Below are 18,602 nucleotides of genomic sequence, written 5' to 3' on the forward strand. Positions count from 1 at the left end.
ACACAATGTTGTTTAATGTGTATATATGAGTGGATAGTGTGTTCATACCATAACGGTTAATGCCTTCTGTACGTTTTCCTTATCTATTTGCCTCAAACGAGCAACAGCTTCCTTTGCAGAAGCTTCCAAATTTCATCATAAGTTGCTTATAAAAATCTTTTGGAGCATGGTTTTCTAGGACCTAGCAAGAAATCTTGTAAGTCTATGTCTTGATGAAGGAGAGAGAGAGACGTTCTTTTGCAGTTAACAACGTGGAGGATTGCAACCTTTGCTCACATAATCTACCCACTCTGTGTGTGATGATGATACCTGAGTGCTGTGTGATGACGTAACAAGGGTCTGGGCTGCTCGCTATAAAACCACGCCGGGAGTTGAAAAAACATGTATGACAAACATTTGAGTCCAATGTCAACAATAACCCCCCCATTGGGACATGAAAGTGCTGAATTAAAGGTACATTCTGAATCATACTATTCAGTTGTTACTCTGAAAAGTTCACATTTTTTGCCAATTGTCAAATTTAGCTATGGAGGGAATACTGGGCACATTCATATCTTTTACTTTTGCTAACCCAAGGCAAGTTGTTTGCTGAACAGTGTTATTCAAGAAAATAATTTGTAATGGAATCAAACATGCTCTAAATAAAGCTTCCATGCCTTGTTACTGGCAATTGTTTGTCCCCATACTGTTTTTAAGTCAATTGCCTTTTGCCAATTCTGATATCCTTGTATGCCCAACTGGGAAACAAATTAGTCCGAATAAATTAATTTAGTGTTGGTTAGCATTATTTTCGATGGTGGTAATTTAAAATAATATGATTCAGGGTTTATGAAATCATGCCCAGAAAAATAGGTGAATTTCCCAACATAGGTTTTAAAATGTCCCACTGTTGGAGTCGGACAATGCTTCCATTGTGTGTAATTAAAAACTATTCTGGGAGTACTAGCTCAATGTAAATAATGATTTCCATAATAATGGGAAAAAATATTTCCCCATAATGTACAGTGTTTGTGCACATATCTTCCACTATCAAACACAGTATAATATTCAAACTCAGAAAGCATAGAAACAACATGTTTTAACATCCCATTCATCAAAAACAACCCCAGTGTAGTAATGAAATTCATAGAAAATTTAAATACATTTGGGATCTGTATCATCTCAGCTGGTCCAAATATATCAAAAGGTAATTTATCCCAAAGAATCCTATCAGGAACTGGAACCGCAAAATGTTCACAAGGGTCACATCTCTTTGTGCTTTGTGGAAAGACAAATACAGCTTTAAAACCTCATCCATCAGTTCAAGAGGAGAGCGTTCAGGAAAATAATGGCCGTATATTAGCAAAAACAAGACAATAAAAAATCCAATCCATAGAAGGAAATAGAAGAAGAAGAAAAGCAAGCAATGACAGTATAATCCCCAGATCGTACCATGGACAAATCAAATAGTTGTGTTTTAGCCAATTAAAAATCCTATGCATACCATGTGTTCTGATGCAATAACTGGTACTAAAAGAAATTGAAGAAAAGTAATCAATGTCGGCAATGTAACCAGAAGAAGTCTGTGGAAAAACTGGTGCTGTTGCTGGTAGATGTATCCAAAGGAGGTTCATCATAGACAATCCCAGCAGTTTGTGTTGCATTTGTAAATTGCAGATCAACATTTTGGACATTTCTTGTGCTTGTGGTGGTTAATGGAGCCAACTAAAGTTCATTCTCCACCCTCCACAACCTCAGGGACATAATTTCAATGTTGTTTAATGCTTGAAGAGGTATCTCCTGTGTGGTACTGAGAGGGGCAAGGGAACTACCCAAGAGTCCTCGTGGTCTACTGTATAGGATCAGCTATTGTGATGCAACTTTGTGATTAATGGAGACAAAGTGGTTGTCTTGAGAGTCAGGTAGCAATGGTAGAATAAGAGTTCTTGTACCTTTGATTCCAAGAACCGGCACCGGTGCTCAAGGGGATGGGCCAAACTCCTTTACAGGTATCTTTTCTTGAACCAGATCCCCAAGTTTTGGAATCCAGCCCGTGGATGCAGTTAAATCCCTAATTCCCAAAGCGGCAGCATATGTTGAACAATGTTCATCTCAGAACTGTTGTAATTCCTGCCAGACAGTGACACATTCATTAAGTCAAAAGGTGTTTCTGCCGCCACTGTGCCAGGACCATCAAGATCTGGGACGTACATAGGGATGCCGAACAGGATTTCATAAAGTACATGGCTTCCCAAAGATCTTCTATGCAGATAATTTAATGCTCTCTGGACTCCATACAAGTGATGGATCCACCTACAACCTGAGCATAGTACTCTATCTGTAAAGGATTGCTTGAAGTCCTGTTTTTTTTCTTTCCACTACTGAATTGTCCTCAATGGTCCAGGCAGACACACTGAACAGACTTGTTTGATAGGAGGAGGCGTGTCTGCGGTGGATGCATACGGTGAAGCCTTTAATTTGTTGACAGATGTCAAAACTAAGGACATACTGATTGGCCTGTTTGTATAGACCCTGCCACCAATAACATTTTTGTAACGGGGGATAGCAACCGCCACACCAGCATGAGCAGAAGTAACACCCTCATGAGCTGTTTAGATCAGTTCTACCTCTTGGTTTAGGATCTCATGACCACCCACCCTTGGTAGTGTTACAAAGAGACTATGTTTGGGTACTTTAGTGGAAGGAATATTTGGTTGTGTATGCTTTTGGTAAAGGCTTCCCGTCAGCCAAAGCGTTCATAGAAGCTAAAATGTTATCATCCACCCTCATATGAGAATGAGTTATTTCAGCAACAGATACCCTAGCAACTGCAGATTTGGCAGCTTCATCAGTCAATGAGTTTCTTACAACATGTATTCCAAGATGTTGGTGGCCCAGTGTATGTATTACATGAGCCTGTGGCAGTCTGTCTTTAAGGCTTGCCACTTTCCCCTACAAAACTATGGGCCTCATTCCGAACCTGGCGGTACAAGACCGCCAGGGCCGGGGGCAACGGAAGCACCGCCAATAGGCTGGCGATGCTTCATTGCCCATTCTGAACGCGGCGTTAAAGCTGCGGTCAGAAAAGGGAATCTGGCGGTTTCCCGCCGGATTTCCCCTGCTTGGGCAGAACCTCCATGGCGGCGCAATGGAGATTCCGACCCCCTTCCCGCCATCCTGTTCCTGGCGGTTTTTATCGCCAGGAACAGGATGGCGGGAACGGGTGTTGTGGGCCCCCTAACAGGGCCCCAGAGAGATTTTCACTGTCTGCATTGCAGACAGTGAAAATCGCGACGGGTGCAACTGCACCCGTCGCACCCCTGCAACACCGCCGGCTCCATTCGGAGCCGGCTTCAATGTTGCAGGGCCTTTCCCGCTGGGCCGGCGGGCACTCCTTTGGCGGGCGCCCGCTGGCCCAGCGGGAAACCAGAATGGCCTCCGCTGTCTTTTGACCGCGGAGCGGCCAAGTGGCGGTTCCCGTTTGGCTGGCGGCAACCGCCACCAGCCAAACTCAGAATGACCCCCTATGTGTTTAGTGGTGTTTCCTTTTGAATCTCTGAAACCATTAAGTTGCTAGAAGTGTAAGTTTTCAATAAAGGACTGGACACAATAATACAAATCACATACAATAAGTGTAATAAATTCAGGATCTGTATGTTCCAGTGACAAAAGCAAAGCCTTAAACTCCGCAAGTTGTGCTGTGCAATCCTCTAGGGACTGTATGTAGGTTTGTACAGGGTGGAAGTTGCCATCCCTCACAACTCCACAGACGCTGCGCAAGCCATGGAGAATCGGTGTGGGCACCTACAGTTGGTTGAGCAGAACCATCAGTGTAAATGATGATTCTGTAATGGGCAAGAGGCATGGCATTCGTGGAAATGAGGTACTCTATTTTTTAAATTTTATTTATGCTTTTGAATATTTTCATATATAAATATGCAATTGCAGTCATGTACAGTATATATTGACAACAAAAATATGAGATATGGACACTGGTCTCAATAATCTGGTCTGGAGTCCTCCACATGCATACAATACCAAAGGGTCCGGCCCACAATCGCACAACTCCCAGATCCATTGCCTCCCGTCACCCAGGGTCACCCACCTCCAGTTCACCAGTTTCCTTGCTAATCAAATACTGCTTATAGATATCCCAATGTTTTGTGGGCCTATTTGTTGGGGGGGAGAAGTTCACTATAGTTGTCTGTTTGTGTATTACAGTACACCATGCCTCTATGCCAGTCTTCCACGGTCGGGACCGGACCACGATCCCACCGTACAGCGATACGTCTCTTGGCCAGCTGTAACCCAACCGCCAACAACTTTCTGAATGTTTTTGGTAGGTGCCCATCCCAGCCCAGGAGCGCTATTGTCAGTTCACAATCTAGTCGTTGTCCAACTATTGCTTCCAGTTCGCCAAACACTGCTCTCCAGAAGCGCTGCACCCCATCGCAGGCCCAGGACATGTGCAAGAAGCCAGCGCTTTCCATACCGCACCTAGGACAACTCGCGTTAGCTCGTAGCCCATATCTATGGAGTCTAAGGGGGGTGTAGTATACTCTGTTTAAGTACTTAAAGTGTATTAGACTATGCCTGCCAATCAGGGAAATTGTACGTGTTATGGAGCAACAGTCCAGTTGCGCCGCCGCTAGTTAATTCGCGCGTGTCTTCCGTATTTGTGTATATAAACAGGAGACCAATCGTCAAGGTTGGCATTCAGTACCACCACAGAGAGAGCCTGTACATCTGGGGGCTCCCACATCATTGCCTAATAGTGCAGCCACAGCATGTCTCACCCTGTGGTACTGATACCGAAGCAGCGCAATAGGCTCAGCAGCTTGACTCTCTATTGAGTCCCATTTCTGTATGATGCCCTCTGCGAAGAGTTCCCCCATAGTACTGATACCCAGGGTGTTCATAGCCTGTATCAATTTCCGATCTCGCCATAGTTCGAACCAAGCGCACCACTCCAATGGCACTGTGGAGAGTACAGCATGACCAATCCCTGTCTGTGCAGGAGTTCGTGCCAGGCACGTATAACTGAGTTCAAAGACGCAAACTCTCTATAGCATCTATTCGGGTGTGGAATATTTTGCTCTGTAGTGGGACTGGGGAGGTCAATTCTCGCTCTATTTGTAAAATCGGGGTGCCCCTAGATCCGTGGAACCAGGCATGTGCCACCGCATGTGCAACCATACCATAGGTCTCCAGGTTCGGAGCCCCGAGACCCCCAGCTTGTATGGAAGAGTCAGAGTGTGCCATTTCACTTGCGGCTGCTTACCCGTCCAGGCCAGTCTAATGAGCAATACTCTCAGTGCATTAAAATAGGCTTTTGGCAGCAACATCGGCATGCTCTGGAAAAGGAACAAAAATCGAGGAAGCACCAACATTTTCATAAGTGCTACCAAGGATAAAGGAAGTCTGATCCATCTCTCTACATCCCCTGCTAACTTCTGGAGTGCAGCATCGAAATTATCAACCGCTACTATCTCAGGGTCTGTGTGGACTTTAATGCCCAAATATCTTACTGACTCTACCTCCTACCTGAGAGGGGATCCCGCATCTACCTGTGCTGTCTCCGATGTCAGGCGGGAACATAATAGATTTTCTCCAGTTGACCTTGAGTCCAGAGAACGAGCTGTATCTCGTAATCTCTCGAAAGATCGGAGCACCACTTTGCTGCAGATCTTTGATTTATAATAATGTGCCATCCACGTAAGTTGACAGTACAAGGGTATCTTTCTGAAAGCGTAGGCCGCGGTGCCCATGGTACTCCCTTGGGGCACACGCCACCACCAGTGCATGCGATAGGGGAGAAAGCGGACACCCCTGTCTAGTGCCTCTAGTGATCTGAAAAGTCTGTCACTACTTCATTGATGCAGACCTTAGCTAATGGCTCCCCATATAATGTGGACACCAGGTGCAAAAAGATGTCCCCCACACCAAACTGGCGTAAGACTGCCCTCATGAAGCACCACTCCACTGAATCGAACCCCTTCGCGGCGTCTAAAAAAAAAAACACCACTACTTTTAACTTTGGGTTGATATTCTATATTGTACCAAACAGGGTATGGAGATTCATCGTCAGGCTACGACCCGGAACGAATCCTGCCTGTTCCGGGTGAATCAACCGCAGCAGCACCCTGGCCAAGCGATCTGCCAAAATCTTAGCATAGATTTTGACATCTACATTTAGTAGCGACAGCAGACAGTAGGATGAGCATTGCTCTGTAGGGTTCCCTGGCTAAAGCAATGCGAGCAGCATAGCTTCCCGCATCGATGGGGGCATAAGCCTCCCTCCCATCATTTACTCATAGACTTCTTTTAATTGCGGGAGCAACAAGTTTTTGTAGGCTTTGTAGAAATGCATGGTTAGTCCATCAGGGCCCGGGGCCTTACCTTCCGCCATTCTCCCCAGTGCCCCGTCCATCTCCTCCAGGGTCAAAGGAGCCATAAGGGTTTCCCTAGCCACATCTGTTAGCTCCGGCTTAGTAATATGTGTAAGATAGCCCAACAACACCTCATGATCGGGAGTAACCCTGGAGGCATATAAAGGTTGATAATATTCACGAAATCTGGCCACTATAAGTTTCTGGTCCCTAAGCTGAATGCCATCCTCTGCCTGCACAGCTATAATTACACTTTTTTCTCGATTGGGACGGATCAAATTTGCCAGTACTGAGCCAGGTCTCTAACCTTCTCCGTACGTTCGGGTGGTAGCGTATTTACCCAGATGCTGAATTTCTACGAGGGCCGTATCCTGAAACTCCAGTAACTTAGCGTGTAGGTGCCCTAGCGTCAGGTTGTCTGCAATATTTTGATGATCCTGCTCTAGCTGCGCCAGCTCTCGCTCCAACAGCCGCAAGCGCCCACTAATCGATATAAAAAACCCAGCATGTTTGGATATGGTGATCCCCTGGATATAGACCTTAAGTGTCTCCCATACTACGTCTACACCGTCCACCGAACCTTTATTGATCTGAAAAAAGTATTTAATCGCTGTGGCTAGTTCATCTCGGAAGACAGAGTCTAGCAAAGAGTATGGGAGGAAACTCCACGAGAACGGTGGAATCGATGTTGCATCCAAGGTCATCATCAATGGAACCGGGGAATGGTCAGAATATGTCCTAGGGCAGGGAGCCGCAGGGCACAAGCTACCCAACAGACTCCTGGCGACAGCCACAGATCTATGCATGTGTACAGGTTGTGTGCAGCTGAGTAATGTGTGTATCCACCTCTCTTTGGGTGTCTATCTCGCCAAATGTCCACCAACCCTAGCTCAGAAGCCAATCCATTACCGCTCTAGCTGTGGCTGCTGGTCTGCGGCTACCCCTCCTGATCTGTCTGGCGCAGGCTCCATTGTGCAGTTAAAATCCCCACCTTTACTTAATGTGACATATGTGAAACCGATGGCATCCAGAATTACCCATATTACCAAATTTGTTTTACTTTCATGTGTGTCCAAGTGGTTTGCTTCAAGCTTGTCGGTCTATAGTGATCGGAGAATTTGTGTATGTTGTGGTGTCCAATTTTTGCTTGAGAAATCTAGACAAATTAAATCATAGAGTGACTTTATGTGCTGTGTATAATTTGGAATGTATGTTCTGCCAGCCAAAATTACAGAATACCAACAAGGATTGCAGTTTCTTGATATTATTTAGAGGTTGTAATCGTGCACACTTCTCTAAGTAGTGTGGTGCCAGACTTTCCTCCTCATTTCAAAGTTCGCATTGTAGAAACAGGACACTGAGGAAAGCAATATTAGTCTTTTTAAAGTTGAATTTGTAACCCTGGTTGGCTAATCCAGTACAATGCGATCTACCCTGGCCAGATGCGTGTAAGTCGTCATCCATCAAATGAATGTCATCTACATAAGACAACGCCTCAGGATTAATATAATGTAATATTGATCTAACACGGGCTGAGAACAGTCCTGGACTGTTCTTACACCCTTGAGGAAGTCGGCAAAAGCAACACTAATCGCCTAATGCAGAAAAAGGGCTTAAATCTAGGCTTTCAGATTTTGGTAGAAAAAACACTGGAAAAATCTAGGGCTGCTTTGTATTTATTACCAGTGATGTTGTTCAGATTCTCCTTGTTGTTTTGTTTTATTTTTAATAGATTCTTTTGTATGTCCCTGCGTTTGTTTTTTAGAACGCTCCTGCACTTGCTTGGTATTATCCTTCTCAGAATTACATTTAAGCTGTGGCTCATTTGGTCTGGCCCTCACACTATTACAATCTATACTAGTATACATTTTGGAAATAATCTTTGGTAGCTCACATTTCAAGTCAATTTGAAGAACTTCTTTGAGCCGCTGGTGTATTGCCAATACTGCTGCTTCTCCTATATTATTACTTAAAATAACTGAGGAGACTGTGGCAAAATTGCCCATTAATTGTATTCCCAGATCCAGGGTGGGGGCAGCCCCATACTCATTCTGTATTTGTTTTAGCACTTCCGGAAGGTTTCAAAGTTTTGGCATAACATGAGTCATGGTATAAATTGCAGCAAATGCTGTGCCCCAAGTGGCACGGTCATCTATGGAGGTAACCATGCCAAATGGCAAGCGGAGACTTTGAGAGAACTCCGAAAGAAATAAAAGACTGACTTAACATCCCCACCTGGGTACTTCAAAACAGAATTGAACACAAAACCTACCTCCCTTCAGCAAGAAGTGGACTCTGAGGGCACCAGAACCCTGAATCCCAAACCTAAAGTCCCAGACCTGGAACAGCAAATTAATGAGATGGAATTCTCCAATCACCTCCTCAACACACAACTCCAGGACTCCCTACAAATAATGTGATCATCCACATCTGCAATTTAGATAAGGTAGTGGAGTGCCCCAATCTAGAAGCATTTTTGACAAGATTGCTTCAGAGTTTCAGAGGTGCTCAGCGACGATCAGATGAAAACTATACTTGATAGAGTTCACCAAGTGGGTCTACAGGCTGCTAGGTGCGGGGAAACACCCTCGAGACATTCTACCAAACCTTAATTTCTACAAAGTTAAAAAAGTGATCCTGAAAGCGGCACATCATTAATCCTTTTCTAGATTCACATGCTGTGAATCAGATTGTGTAGAGGTTTTCCCCTTTATTTGGGTTGGTTGGGTCAAAATGATGAGCTTGCACACAGGTGCTGTAGTACCTTCTGTCCCCCACTTACGCTTCTTTATGCTTTGAGCGTCCACACAGTAATGTTTTCTGAATGTGTGTGGAGATGCCCATGTTGTTTCTGCGCCGATAGTGTCTATGGGTATGTTTGCCATGAAAGCTAGTGTTGCGCCCTTTTTCCTTGTTGAGTGTGCCTTTGGACAGTGAGGAAGTTGTTTCCTTTGATTTTCATATGGCTGGGACCAAAGTGAGGTGGCACGGTGGGCAAAGAATGTATGAATTGGGACTGCCAGTGGCTCAGATTACTTCAAGAATTCCATCCATCACCTTGTTGTTTTTGTAATAAGAAATGCGCCATCAACCTTAAATTTAAAAACATACATCCTGCTCAGTGATGTCTTCAGTCATAAGAATCCAGGTGGTCCTGATCCTGCCTTAGTTCCTTCGACTTGGCATTCCATTATGGTAGTCTCCTATGTGCATCTTGCAAAAAGGAGAGATCCATAAGTTAGGGTATGAGCGAGCACAGGTAGTAATGCATTTCTGCATTTTTATGCTAGAAATTAGAGCTATTGGTATGGCATGCACTATGTGCAAAAGACAGAATTTTGAATTGTATTCACTTCTCCAGTCAGACAAAACAAAGATTGGAAGGCCGGTCTTCCTTCCTTTGTCTATTTTCATCGGTTTCTTTCCAGTAAGGAGACAGTGACTCTTCTCTGATCAGGAGCAGGTCTTGCCTCATAAGTTAGTGTTTGACACCCAAAGCATGGCACTTCAGTTAGTAAGCAGACTCCCTCAAAACCGTTGCAGTGCTTAGTGTTCCTGAGGTCAGATTCAGAAAGCTATGGGACTTGCAAGCTATCATGTGTACGCAGTACAGAGTCCCTCCACAGAAATGAGACATGGGAGCACTGGGAAGATGTTAATGATCAGTAGTAGTCCCTGGTGCAGGAATGAACCTAACATACTTTAAGCTGCCCTTTTCCTTTCTACTGTGGCAGTGGTGTTTACCGGAAATGATATCAGGTGTTCTGTCCCTCTCTGAATGTACAATGCATACACACATGGGGAATTTGACTGCTGAGAAGTAAATATATGATCTGGTAAATTGAATGAAAAGGGCACACAGCTTGGCGGTTTTATGTGTCATGGTCTACAACTACTAATATTATGAAGTACGGACAAAGATATGACCTCCGCAAAACCAGCATTATTTAAAATAAGCAGTGGTAATGCCAATAGGCCTGGCTTATGAATGCATGGTCAAGTCATACCTAAAAATCTATGTGGGTTAAAGACTGCCTCTAGTTCCACCTGTTCTGCTGTCAGAGAAAAACACCATAGATTATCTAGCTAACTAAAACACTTTGAGCATTACAGTGTTATATGTGTGCTCCTGAAAGTTCAACTTCATGCATCTGGATTAATAAACAAAATGATCACATCTGTGTGGAGAGCAAGCCCTTTTTTGGGGAAGCAGACATCTTTTCCCAATCAAAACGTGTATTCCTGGCTCTCAATAGGTGGGCAGAGCCAAACCCCTCACTAGTGGTGGTCACATAATTGTCTGGCAAGGTTGCGCTGTCAAGCTAGACCATAACCAGACCCCTGGTTAATACATAGGGTCAATTCACAATGAGAGAGTATATGGGAGAGAGGGCAAAGGCAAAAGAAGAACATAACCATACTCAGCTCCCCAAATCACTACAAAAACACAACAGGGAGTACGGGGTTCTTTTAATGTAACGAGGGATGGATCAACATACATACATACATACATACATAGGGTCACCAGGGCACACCAAAAAGTTTGCAGAGTGTCCATATATGAGATCAAGTAAGTTAATTAAAGCCTTAGACACGTCCTGTAATTACTTAAGATTTATTCTTTCCAAGGCGGGTAACATCCAAGGAAGCAGCCACACGTGTTTCGTCATCCAGTCTTTCTCAAGGCATATATCGTGGAGGATAACGTCAAAGTCTAAAAAGAAAAATCTTGTATCTGAAATATTCTAAGAGCGTCTCTTCAAATGTTGGAAAGTTCTATGGAGTTATGTGGAGTAAATGGGCATAATAATTCTGCTGCTGCCTATTGGTTCCCAGAACGTTACTCTGAGGGGACTGCTCCTCGCTTATCTTCTTCTTCAGGTTCTTGAACATCCTACCGCTTTTCCCATGGGCGGTCGGAAAACCAGGAGGTGGGCTCCATGGGGGATTCGGCTCACAGAGATGACCAGACCCCTATCCCATTACTGCTCTACATGTGTAAGTTAATGAGTCATGCATTGTGAACCTGTAAAGAAATCAAGGTCCTCCACTGCCTCTAAGTCACAGGGTGGTGTTTTGTTTAACCCTCTGCAGGAAAGCCAAAGAAATAAAACTAGGGTTGGGAATTGCATAGGACCAGAATGGGAGTAAAGTCTGGGAAACGTGCATCTTTTCAGCTATACCCAGCCCACATGACTTTGGCACATTTTCCAGTGAAACTATCGTGTCTACGTCATTCCGCAATGCTCAGTGTGAAGGGGCTACGTATCTGAAATTGTGCACAGGTTTCATTTTCTGATCTGCGTGCAAGAACAAGAAGTTCTAATAGTATCAGATTTTTTTTTTTTACTTTCGCAAAATTATGCTCAACTGTTCACGACCATTGTGCACTCTTGATAATACATTACTTTCACAAAATTAAGGGTAAATGTAGTCCACTTTTTTTGCTGCATTTACACAACCTGGTACTTGCAGATTGATGGACTAGAACAGCATGAATAGCGCTGCCACCTGGCCAGTTCTTTAGCTATGTCCAGGCGGGTATTAAAATAAGAAAAATCACCTACATCCGGTATTTTTTTCCACCTCTCAGAGTATACTTTAAACAATAAATGTAAGAAGAAAATACTTTTAAGTGTGTTCCACAGCTTGCCTAATGGCCCCAGACTGATAACTAAAGTGAACAAAGACAAGAAGGCAAAGTTCAAATAGGTGCAGACGATTGCATATAAAGTTGTACTAAAGAATCATATCCAGTCTTTTGCATAATGTTAAAACTTGAACTACTGGCTGGCAATTGCGGCTTGCTGTGCTTTGTTGTGTGTGTGTGTGTGTGTGTATGTGTATGTGTGTGTGTGTGTGTGTGTGTGTGTGTGTAGGTGGGGGGAGTGCGGCAGCACAGCGCCAGGCTTGAGAGAGCCCTGTGCGCAATGTGTGTTTGCCCGAGATGGCCAGCCAAACATACATGCGCACTGCGGGGAGTGCACAGTGCACTCCCCTCATACCTAATGCCCCTTTCACAACAAAATGATAATAAACTGGGGTGGGGGTACACTCCTCCAGCTGAGCGGAGGAGCTGGCTTCTCTTGGAAAAGTGGCGACCCTATGCACAAAGCACCTTCCTTTTAATTCCCAGCCACCATGCCAGAGGACTGCACTCGTGACCAAATTATGTACTATTACAGGTAATACAGTGCTGCTTTGCCAGAAATATTTCGCAAAAAATATATATATATGTATATATATATATATATATATATATATATATATATTTGTCTGATATGAAGAAGTGTACCACATAACCAGATTATTCATGTAGCAGGATTAATGTAGTGGTGTCAAACACTGGTCAAAGAGGCCGGATCCATTACAACATTTTCAGAATAACCAATGTCTATGTAAATGATCCCCACTTAGATACACTGTATGTAAATGAATTTTATTCGAAAATGCTGAAAATCTAATAAGGATCCAAACATCGTGGACCAACAGAAGAACAGATTATAATTTGCGGGACTATTAGGTAAACTGCAATAGAAAAAAATGCAACAACAAAATATTTTCAAAAAAGTAAATCTGAAACCAAGTTAGAAAAGTGCAGCTTCATAAAGATCATGGGCGACAATGAATAAACGGTAGAACCTGAAGAAAACACATACCTGAGCAAAGAGATAAGACATGACAAAGTCATCAAGAACAGGACTTTCTGCACCCCGTGTAACTCCATATCTATAGGCGCGGCTGCTACCATTGCAATACCAGTGAGGAAAATAGAACCTGCCAAAGAAACCAAGGACACAACTTTACACAGTAGTCTAGACACAGGGAAATAAAATGCAACACCGCATTTTTAAAAGAAATCTACAGTGCACATTGGGTAAGTGACATGATTTTATTCTCCAACTGTCGTTCTTGTCCCAGAATATGCCCTCCAAACTTGAAAGGCTCCTGCTGAGGTGTGATGTATCATTTAAGTTCACGTCATGCTATTTGTGCAACACAGAAGGATTTACCATAAATATTAATACACTATTATGTGTAAATGATCGACAGATAGTGTGGTGTTTAGCGTTAAGCAAAGGTAGAATAAGAAGGGATGCAAACTGTGGCCCAACACATCTTTGGATGCTCAAAACCCATTAACATTAAAAACAAGTATATTTGTCAAACACATTAATGCTACCTATTTTTTTTTTCTATTTCCGTATTTTTTTGCAATGCTTTCAAAGATGATTAATCAACATATGTTCTGGAAATAATATTCAATTATGCAGGAAAAACTTCACTCGAACACTTTAAATACCTTAATATTAAAACACCTCCAGCGAGTTTGGCATACAACGAATATCATGGCCAAGACCTAATCAAAATGTTAAAAGCTCTTATTGCGGAATGAGTGGAGGTGAAGTTAAAATCGGGATGGCGACGCAAAAAAGAGCCCATGCTCTGGATACCACTAACAGTTTACTTTGATGGTAATCTATTTTTCATGGATCATGTCTTAAGTTAATGTGATCACATACTACAACTTTGTGTAACTGATACCTCTTTGCAAACAATCACGCATCTTGGTGTTAGCCAGGATCGTCCTGGGTCATGAGGTGACCTAGGGTAAATCCTACTTATACATTCCAAATCCCTCAATCTTATCACGAGATCGACGATGTTGAATCTGAACCAGCCCCCTTTTCTGTTTGGTTACTTTAGCAATGCTCACTATTTCTTTGGCTGCTGTCGTCCTCTTCACAACCTAATTGTTCCTGCTTTCTCTGCTGTTTCTGTTTCAGTTCTTGTGCCACTGTCATCACAAGTCTTGTTTCCCAACTACGCCATGAGAAGTTCACACCCCTCGGCCCACCTCATAGCTTCTGCTTTGGTAAATAAGTTTGTTCACCTGTCTTATTTTCAGTTTTCCAGGAACAAATGCATTTAAGTTTAAGTATTCTGACCCTTCTCGTAAAAGCCAGGAAAATCATAATCTTGTTACGTACTACAATTGCATGGTGTGAGAAAAGGATCATTCTATTGTTGTCTGCGGTCAGCAGTCCCAGTTGCCTGGCCCTCAGTAAGAGCAGATCCCTTGCCTGATACTTAAAACGGCAAGCAAAAATCAGTCAGGGCTGGGCTCCAGGTGTGGAGGAGATGCGGGGGATCCTGTGTGCTTGTACAACTGAAACACTTGGAGAGGCCCACCAAAGCCAACTTTTTGCTCAATCTTTCTAGCTCCAGGTTGGTACTTCTAGAACGCCCCTTTAAGCCTTTGCCTTTGTATTCAAGAATTCAAATACTTTCACTCAAGTCTGCTACCTAAGGTCAGCAACCACGGATTTCAGTGCTGAATCAGGCTATCAAATATTTAATATTGATCTGATATCATAAGGCTTAAGACTATGGCCAAGATGTCGGTCTTGGGGTACAGCGCCTATCAAGTTTCACTGATAGCGCTATGAATTGTGTCCAGTTTGTCTGACCAATTATTCATGCTCTGGTTTCTATTGTAGAATTGTATTTCCTAGACTCTGTACTTCGAGCCGTTGCAGCTCAATCTTATCGGCATTACCCGTATTTTGGTTCATTTGGTAGGGTTTGAGTGCGCTGATGAAATTTTGAACCTCTTCTAGTAGCAGCTGTAATCGAAAATGAGCAGATTGCCCAGTGAGAGCCTCCAGGTGTCACAGTCCCTAACTTTACAATTCACAAGGTGTGTGTCGAATCAGGCGTGTGTGCTTCTGTTGCTTGTGCTGTTGTCAAGCTCCATTGTTAAGTTGCTATTCCCTTCCCAATGGGGGCTGAGAGCCTGCACCTTTGACACCAATCTATCAGCATCGGTAAGGTACACAAAGGTTTTAAGAATCAGACCGGTGACTTCTACTAAAGTTTGCTCTTTGTTGTTTTGTAGTAAAATTGCCCAAGTCTACTTTCACTGTTCAAACACTTCCCAATTCGTATCTCTTGCCAGCAATATTTTTTTATCTTCTCCACAGATGACTGTCAGTGAGGAGAGACACAATTCTTCCTTATTTTTATATTCCTAGCATTACTGCACAATGGCGTCTCCACTACTCCTCAAAATGAAAGTGCAGGTTTTTTCTTCCATGTGCAAACTCTGGGATATATGGACCAGGCTGTGGTCACACTTAAGACAGTGACTCATCGACTCCAATAGCCCTTCTTCCTACCTTCATAAGAGCATGTTTCCTTCTCCATTAACCTTTCTCCCTGGTGCGGGTCACGACCAGTGGCCGACACCAGGAATGGTATTAATAAATCCTCGGGTGCGATTTATTATTATTTTTTCCCATTCCCCGGGAGACACGGAAGCTTCCGTGTCTCCCCCCCCACCCCCCACCCACCCCTTTGTGACGTCAGCGCACTGACGTTACAAAGGTGTTTTCTCCATCAAAGCAGGAAGCAGCCTTGCGGCCGCTTCCTGCTTCAATGGGGAAAACGGCCTTCCCCACGTACGGGAAGGCCTCGTAAGAAAGGGCTTTCTTACGAGGCCTTCCTGAAAGTGTTTCCTGGCCCCCGGTCGCAGCACACTCTCCCCTTTCTTACAAGGCCTTCCTGAAAGTGTTTCCTGGCCCCCGGTCGCAGCTGTGCTGCGATCGGGGGCCAGGAAACACTTTCAGGTTTCCTGGCCCCCCGATCGCAGCACAGCTGCGATCGGGGGGCCAGGAAAACTTTCAAAAGGCCTCGTAAGAAAGGGGAGACTCTCCCCTTTCTTACGAGGCCTTCTGAAACTGTTTCCTGGCCCCCGATCGCAGCTGTGCTGCAATCGGGGGCCAGGAAACACCACTAGATGCCAGGGATTTCACTTGGGGGGGGGGGTCAGCCCCCTCAGAAAACAGACCCCCCCCCCCGGGGGCATATATATATATATTTTTTTAAAAAGGTAGGTGCACCCTTGGGGGGGCCGCGATCGCGCCCCCCCCCCCCCCCCAGGGGAAATTTAAAAAAAAAAAAAGACAGGGGGTCGCCCGTGGAACCATACAACAACTAAAAAAATATAGAACTATATATAGATCTATATATATATATAGATATATCTATGTACATGGATATATCTATAGATATATCTATGTAGAGATATATATATATATAGATTGATATATATAGATCAATCAATCAAAGAGATTTATAAAGCGCACTACTCACCCGTGAGGGTCTCAAGGCGCTGTGGGGGGGGGGGGGGGAGGAGGAAAAGGGGCTGGGAGGTTCACTGTTCGAAAAGCCAGGTTTTGAGGCCCTTCCTGAAAAGAAGTAGGTTTTGGGTCTTGCGAAGGTGGGTTGGAAGGGCGTTCCAGGTTTTGGGTGTAAGGTAGGAGAAGGATCTGCCCCCGGTGGTGGTGTGTTTGATGCGGGGGACAGAGGCGAGAGAGAGGTCAGCTGAGCGGACGTTTCGTGTAGGGGTGTGGAAGGTGACTCTCGTTGAGGTAGGCAGGGCCTGTGTTGTGGAGTGATTTGTGTGCGAGGATGAGGATCTTGAAGGTGATCCTTTTGTCAATGGAGAGCCAGTGGAGGGATATGAGGTGTGGAGAGATGTGTTCGTGTCCAGGGAGGTCGAGGATGAGTCGTGCTGCTGAGTTCTGGATGCGTGTAGTTTGCGCTTGAGTTTTAGAGTGGTGCCGTCGTAGAGGGTGTTTCCGTAATCAAGTCTGCTGCTGATGGGTGCGTGACTGACAGTTTTTCTGGTCTCTGTGGGGATCCATTTGAATGTTTTTTTCAGTATACGGAATGTGTTGAAGCATGAGGAGGTGAGAGCGTTGATTTGTTGGGTCATCGAGAGGGAGGAGTCTAGGATGATGCCGAGGTTGCGTGAGTGGTTGGCGGGGGTGGGTGCAGGGCCTAGCGTGGTGGGCCACCATGAGGGGTCCCAGGTGTTTTTGTGTGGGCCAAAGAGGATTATTTCGGTTTTGCTTGAGTTGAGTTTCAGGTGGTTGGCTGTCATATATATATCACTTTTGTCAATATGTGTGTGGTTTCCCTGAGGGGAAAAGGGTCAGACTTGTCTGGTGGCAGATTATATGCCTACTGCAAAGACAAAATCTGTATTTTATGTAAATAGCTGAGTACATTAGTAAAGTCAGCCATTACCTGCGCTATAATACCAATGAAATGTATGTGCGGGGTGGAGGGCGGCTATGGAGAGATGAAGGGCACTTTTGCTGGATGGTAATGAGGGAATCCTAGGAGGAGGGAGTGGGAGCACCAATAATGATTGTTGGACTGGGCGCAGGAGGTGCTAAAGACTGTGACGAATGGTATGTGACAAGGTGTTTTTTGAGTGTTTTGAAAGAACGTGCTGATTGAGGGAAGAAGCGCAGGTAAGGTGGCCTCTACTGTTGCACGTATCTCACACACACCATCGATTTTGTGACTGTCTACGTAGGCTAGTGTTTTAGAGCAACAGTTTAGCCAATAGCAGAGATGCCATCTTGATGGATGACTGCTGCCTGCACTCGGGTTATAGAGGACCGCTCTGACATAGGATCAGAGACTGAGACATCAGATACTGAGACAGCAGCTGGGGGATAGGACAATGGCGCAGACTCTGGGAGTGATTTTTCAGTCGGAGGAGTCCCATTCGATAACTCCTCTTCCAGTACATTATGAGGGAGGTGATGAGGACAGTCCTGCTGTCCCTTCGCAAGCTGTTTGTGCAACTGGGTTATAGTGGGTTAGCCCAACCCAGAGAGCAGGTGAATGCGGCGGCAAGCAGAGAGAGAGAGAGAGTGCTCTCTTGGGAGCTCCCCAATTTAGTTCAGCCCCAAATTCCACCACCCAAATCGTATTGTGGAGACATCAAAATTATCTATGGCAAAACAAACTGGTTTTGTAAGGCAGGCACCTGTGTTTTTGGTCCTGGATTCGGCGGCCATATAGAGAAACACACTAAACCCAAACATTTCTGGAAACTAGACATTCGGGGGAGTCCACAGAGGTGTGACTTGTGTGGATTCCCCAAAGTTTTCTTACCCAGAATACCCTGCAAAGCTGAAATGTTGAATAAACACTCTATTTTTCCTCGCATTTCTGTCACACAAACTACAGGAATATGCTGGGATCCACAAACTTCCTACCACCCAGTGACTCCTCACCTGTCCTGATAAAAACACTACCCCACTTGAGTGCCTACACCTAGTGCCTGCGTCAGGAATGGATCACACCAGGGTCAACAGCTGCCTCACGTAAGGACCAACATTGACCGTTGTGTGATCTATTCCTGTCGCGGGC

At 44.5% G+C, this 18,602-nt stretch overlaps 1 protein-coding gene across 2 annotated transcripts in view; it reads right to left on the minus strand.

Annotated features, from left to right (window-relative positions):
- JAK2 (Janus kinase 2) overlaps positions 1–18,602 on the minus strand; it is an 882,548-nt gene that overhangs the window by 425,395 nt on the left and 438,551 nt on the right. For both annotated transcript variants that reach the window (XM_069240320.1, XM_069240330.1), the window contains one exon: positions 13,028–13,145. In XM_069240320.1, the coding sequence (XP_069096421.1) occupies positions 13,028–13,145 (118 nt within the window). The remainder of the gene's footprint in view (positions 1–13,027; positions 13,146–18,602) is intronic.

This window comes from Pleurodeles waltl, chromosome 1_2, assembly GCF_031143425.1.
Source record: "Pleurodeles waltl isolate 20211129_DDA chromosome 1_2, aPleWal1.hap1.20221129, whole genome shotgun sequence".
In the NCBI taxonomy this organism is placed as follows: Eukaryota; Metazoa; Chordata; class Amphibia; order Caudata; family Salamandridae; genus Pleurodeles; species Pleurodeles waltl.